Source organism: Bubalus bubalis, chromosome 19, assembly GCF_019923935.1.
Source record: "Bubalus bubalis isolate 160015118507 breed Murrah chromosome 19, NDDB_SH_1, whole genome shotgun sequence".
Taxonomy (NCBI): Eukaryota; Metazoa; Chordata; class Mammalia; order Artiodactyla; family Bovidae; genus Bubalus; species Bubalus bubalis.
This window is the reverse complement of record NC_059175.1, coordinates 23,224,002-23,230,047: the sequence shown is the minus strand read 5'-3', so window position 1 is coordinate 23,230,047 and position 6,046 is coordinate 23,224,002. Positions and strand designations below refer to the sequence as shown.

The 6,046-nt window shown below is 35.3% G+C and overlaps 1 protein-coding gene across 5 annotated transcripts in view; it reads left to right on the top strand.

The window, feature by feature from the left end:
* DDX4 (DEAD-box helicase 4) overlaps positions 1 to 6,046 on the top strand; it is a 68,915-nt gene that overhangs the window by 1,187 nt on the left and 61,682 nt on the right. For all 5 annotated transcript variants that reach the window (XM_025270432.2, XM_025270431.2, XM_025270430.2 and 2 more), the window contains 1 exon segment: positions 1 to 69. This exon segment is cut by the window's left edge. In XM_025270432.2, coding sequence (XP_025126217.2) covers positions 1 to 69 — 69 coding nt within the window.

The window sequence follows — 6,046 nt, the reverse complement described above, 5'->3', positions numbered from 1 at the left end:
GGAGATGAAGATTGGGAAGCAGAAATAATCAAACCTCATATATCTTCCTATGTTCCTGTATTTGAGAAGGTAATAAAATTTAAAGTTTGTAGTTAACTGAATGCTACAGATTTTATCAAAGTTGAAAATCTCTGTGGTGAGAAAGTTCATCTGTGGTGAGAAGCATGCTGTGCTTCTCCACGTGATTGTTATTAACTGTCTTATAGGGAATGATGAAGCATGCTAAGCCTCAAATAGAAGAAAACAGTTTGACGTAATTTAATAATTAAAACATAAAACGGGTATAATATTATTAGCAACTTAATTTATCTCAGTGATTTAGAACTTATTGTGGATGAAAGCAAGCTTGTGTTAATGTGGTTGAATGTCTCTGAGATACAGTTGAAAATGGAAAAATAAAATTCGTTTTTGGATGGCAATTTGAATTCTGAAAATTGGTTTTATACAAGCAGGGGTCTCAAGTTGAAAACATTAGGCTGGTTCAGATGGTAACATCAGTTTGATCTTCAGATGTACAAATCTGCAGATCTTTTTCCTCAATAGCTTTTGAAGAGTAATTTAGATGAGGGGGTTATGGAGTGGGTTTTTGGAATTTAGTTTTGACTTTAAGATGGTGAACAGAGTCTACTTTGGAAGACAGTGTATTTAATGGATTGCTTTTACATAAATTTTATCTACTTGAAAATGTCTCCATAAGTCAATTTGTTTTCCTTTTAGGATTTCCGGTTTGTATTTATGTCAGTCAGTTCTGACACTTTATATTTCAAGTGATGTCTTAGTAGAAATTCTTAATTTACCCCAAAACATAAAATTTAATTGTCTGTCTTGAATTTGGTCTGTTTGCATATAAAGTTTAGATTAAAATACCTAAGATGTTAATCTGAATTTATCATGTTTCTTGCTTTGGGACTTGTTTTAGAAATAACATTTTTTTGTATGTTATCTTTTTATAGTCTTCTTTATGTTACAATATCATAAAAATATTGTAAGACCAAAAGAGGAGAAACATTACCTAACAGTCTCGCTCACTAACACAAATGCTCTGTTGAGGTTTTAATAAATTTTCTACTATATTTCCCAAACACATTTTTTTATGGATTGTAATGATTGTACATTATAGTAATTTTTGATTTCAGCTTTTTCACTCTTCAGCACTAGCTATTCTGTATTACTAACTTCCTAAAAATAATTTCTTATGGTTATATAGTATTTAATGGACTAGAACTACCATAATTGATTTTCTGTTGGTAGAAGTTAAAGTGTTATCTTTGCACTGTAGTATTGTCATGAATATCTACAGTTTATTATTTAATTTGGGAGTATTTTTTTCAAAAATGGAATTACTTGGTCAAATAATTTTTTATGGTTCTTTTTTTCCCAGGTTCTTGGTAGATTTGTTCTAGTAACACAGTTTAACTCACAGGTACAGATGTTTCCATTTGTACCACAGTACCATTTGGACTTGTCTAATTTTTACTTTTTCTTTCTCTGAGATTTTGTCTTAACTAAGTATCATTCAAACAGTATACTGCATTGTAGCATGTTGTGCATGGTTATTGCAAAGGGTGTCTGAAATTGAGGATGGTCAACTGTCAGGCTTCCAGATTTACCTTTTGGGAGTCTTTGTGCTATTCAGTAATATCCTTTGTTTCTTGATATTGGTCATACTGATTGAATATTAATTATGTTAATATTTCTACCTTACGATTCCTAGTACATATCTGTGTGGGGCCAATTTGTAGTAAATTTTTTGCATTTGTCCACAAACTTAATGTGCTACATGTGCAGTTAGTAATTTGACCTACTTGACTTGAAGGAACATGATGCATTCAGTGGCTTTGTTTGCTTGTCTTCGTTGAATAAGCTGTCTAGAAGCTAAGGATGAACACATGACATTTTTATGTAGGAGAAATCTGATGTCTTTTTTCCAGCTTGTTTTGTTTTAAAGGCACCATTTGATTGGTTGGTCTAATTGGATTTCTGTTTCAAGAAGTGACTGGGTTTCCCTTTTGTTCAATTTGTATTGGCTGTGACATCATCTTGGATTGGTAATAATATCTGTGATCAGCCTTTTCTTAATTTAAAAAATTGGGAGTATAGTTGATTTACAATGTTGTGTTTCTGCTGTACAGCAAAATAGGTCAGTTATACATATACATATATTCATTCTTTTTTATCTTCTATTCTTATATAGGTCTTTAAAAAGTATTGAATAGAATTCCCTGTGCTATGCAGGAGGTTCTTATTATGTGATCAGCCTTTTCTGAGTGCTTCTAAGGATCCTTCTAAGGAGATTTTTAGTATTAACACAAGCTTATATAATTTTGAACTAGCAGGTTGCTCTTCTGGTAGATTTTAGAACTTCCCAATGCTAGTTTTTAAAGTGAATGTACCATGTGGGGATAGAATAATAAAAAAATGTGAGGTTGAGAAATATTTGGTAATCTAGCAGTTACAGTAGTCCAGAATGGTTAGGCATTTTCACATTGCATGCACACTTGTTGGGGTGAGAGATGAAATGGATGAGCGTGATAACTGTAACAGGATACTGGGTTTGCTTGCTAGTTGTAATATTTCTTATTAAATGACTGATGAGTCTACACACTCATGTCTTCTGTCTGATCTTTTTGCCGTTTTTCTGGTGTATTTCAGAAGGCATATCCTCTTGTGATTAAAGTGGAAACTGCTTAAGATAATTAGTCCATCCACAATTATTTTGAAATTTATAATGTTTAAAATAATGTTAAGTTTTAAAATTTCTAAATTGGTTCACTTGGATGAGTAAAGAGGTTATAAAAGTTTTATAGCTAAGTGTTCTAAAAATAGGTAATGTTAAGACCTAAGACTCATTCAACAAGTTTTTTTGAGCCTTATTAATTGCTGGAGCTAGTGGTGAACATGATAGATAAGGGGCTTGCTGGCATGGATGTTGTATTTTACTGGAGGAGACAGAATAAGCACATTAAAAATCACATACTAATAGTGAAAAGTATTAAATAATAATTAATAATAATAGTAATAAAAGAATCAAGAAACTCTGTGTGTGTGAGGGAGAGAGGAAGAAGATTGGTATGGGTAGATTTAGATCATGTGGAGAGGAAAATATTCCTTGAGACTATGACTCATGAGACCTGAAAGAGTCCCAGTAACACATGATGTGCAAAGATCCTGAAGAGGGAACAAACTAGGGGTATCAGGACAACAGGAAGAAGTACAATGTATTAGTTGCCTATAGATGCTGTAACCAATTATCACAAACTAGATAGCTTACAGTAACAGAAAAATTTCTCTTATAGTTCTGGAGGCCAGAAGTTAGAAACCATGGTCTCAGCAGTGCTATTTTCCTTCAGTAGTCTCTTGGAGAGAATCCATGCTGCTTCCAACTTCTGGTGGTTATAGGCAGCCTTGGCTTGTGGCTGCATCTCTTTTTGTTGTCTTCACTTGGCCTTCTCTGTGTTTGTGTTAATACCCTTGGCCTTTCATAAGGACACTTGTGATGACATTTAGGACCCACTTGGATAATCCAGGGTAATCCCTTCATTTCAAAATTCTTAGTTATATTGGCTAGAACTTTTTTTTTTTCAAATAATATAACACATATTTCAGAAATTAGGGCTTGATATCATTGAGTGGACATTATTCAATCTCCTATAGCTAGTATAGAGCTATTTCAAATCCTAAAAGATGATGCTGTGAAAGTGCTGCACTCAATATGCCAGCAAATTTGGAAAACTCACCAGTGGCCATAGGACTGGAAAAGGTCAGTTTTCATTCCAATCCCAAAGAAAGGCAATGACAAAGAATGTTCAAACTACCACACAGTTGCACTCATCTCATGCTGTAGCAGAGTAATGCTCAGGCTTCAACATGAACCGAGAAATTCCAGATGTTCAAGCTGGATTTAGAAAAGGCAGAGGAACCAGAGATCAAATTGCCAACATCCGCTGGATCATAGCAAAAGCAAGAGAATTCCAAAAAAACACCTACTTCTGCTTCATTGACTACACTAAAGCTTTTGACTGTGTGGATCACTTCAAACTGTGTAAAATTCTTAAAGAGATGGAAATAGCAGACCACCTGACCTGCCTCCTGAGAAACCTGTATGCAAGGCCAGAAGCAACAGTTAGAACTGGACATGAAACAATGGTTTGGTTCCAAATTGGGAAAGGAGTACATCAACGCTGTATATTGTCACCCTGCTTATTTAACTTATATGCAGAGTACATCATATGAAATGCCAGGCTGAATGTAGCACAAGCTGGAATCAAGATTCCCAGGAGAAATATCAGTAACCTCAGATATGCAGATGATATCAGCCCTATGGTCAAAAGTGAAGAGGAACTAAAGAGCCTCTTGATGAAAGTGAATTAGGAGAGTGAAAAGGCTGGCTTAAAATTTAACATTCAAAAAACGAAGATCATGGTATCTGGCCTCATCACTCTGTGGCAAATAGATGGGGAAACAATGGAAACAGTGAGAGACCATTTTTTGGGGTTCTAGAATCACTGCAGATGGTGACTGCAGCCATGAAATTAAAAGATGCTTGTTCCTTGGAAGAAAAGCTATGACCATCCTAGACAGCATATTAAAAAGTAGAGACATTACTTTGTCAACAAAGGTCCATCTAGACAAAGCTATGGTTTTTTGAATAGTCATGTATGGATGTGAAGTTGGACCGTAAAGAAGGCTAAGTGCCAAGGATTGATCCTTTTGAACTGTGATGTTGGAGAAGACTCTTGAGAGTCCCTTGGACTGCTAGGAGATCAAACCTGTCAATCCTAAAGGAAATCAGTCCTGAATATTTTGGCTATCTGATTTAAAGAGCAGACTCGTTAGAAAATACCCTGATGCTGGGAAAGACTGATGGCAGGAGGAGAAGGGGATGACAGAGGATGAGATGGTGGCATCATGTGACTCAATGGACATGACTTTGAACAACCTCTGGAAGATGGTAAAGGACAGGGATGCCTGTAGTGCTGCAGTCCATGGGGTCGCAAAGAGTTGGACATGACTGAGTGACTGAACAACAACAAATATCTAGTATGGCTAAACTATAGTAAGATAAGGAAGATTTGTAGAAAATGAAATCTGAGAAGGAAAGAGAAAAGGAAGAGAGGTAGAGGACCCTGGAGATAGAGATGGACATATAGTTGATAGGACTAGATGGGCTGGATATGGGGAATGCAAGAGAGAGTGATGCTAAGTTTTTTTTACTGAAGCAAGTAGATAGATGATGGTGCTCTTTCCTGAAATGGGAAATATGTGGAAGATGAACCAATATGACAGGGAAAAAAATCAAGAATTCTGTATTTGCAGTGTTCAATTTCAGATGCCTAAGAAAAGATTTAAGTAAGGATACTGCTGCTGATACTAGTCAGTAGTTATTGCTTAGGAGAGGGATCAGAGCTGTAGGTACAAACTTGGGATTTATATATTTTAATAGGATTTAAATCTGTGAAAATGGTTGAAGTTGGATGGAATAAAACAGACTTAGAGAGCTCTGCCATGAACTGTGGGACACTTTGACTTTAAAGGTACATTAGCTGGGGAGCTGGCAAAGGAGACTGTGGAGGGAGTGGCTATGGGGCAAGAGGAAAACCTGGGAAGTATGTGTTCCCTAAGCCAGAGAGGGAAGTAGATAGTCTGTTATTTCAAATGCTGCTGAGAGCTCTGGCAGGATGAAGCTTAAAAGTAGTAATTTTATTATATAATATGCTTACTATAAGCTTTTTGAGTGCAGAGGTGAGGATGGAGGCTAGCAAGAGTAGCTTGAAGGAAATATGGAATGTGAGAAAATAGAGGCAGCAAATGTAGACAAAATTTTTTGCCTACAATGGAGCAGAGAAATGCTTATTTCTTATTTATTTCTTATAAAAATTACCTTATTTTTAAGGTAATGAAAAATGTTAAGGATTTTTATGATGAAAGATGAATTCTATTGAAAAAAAAATTTTTTTTTTTTTTTTCAAAACTTGCCTTAGAATGTATGTGGGATGTTAAATTCCATCTTCTGAAGATTGGTAATAATAATTTTTCAGTTGTTTAG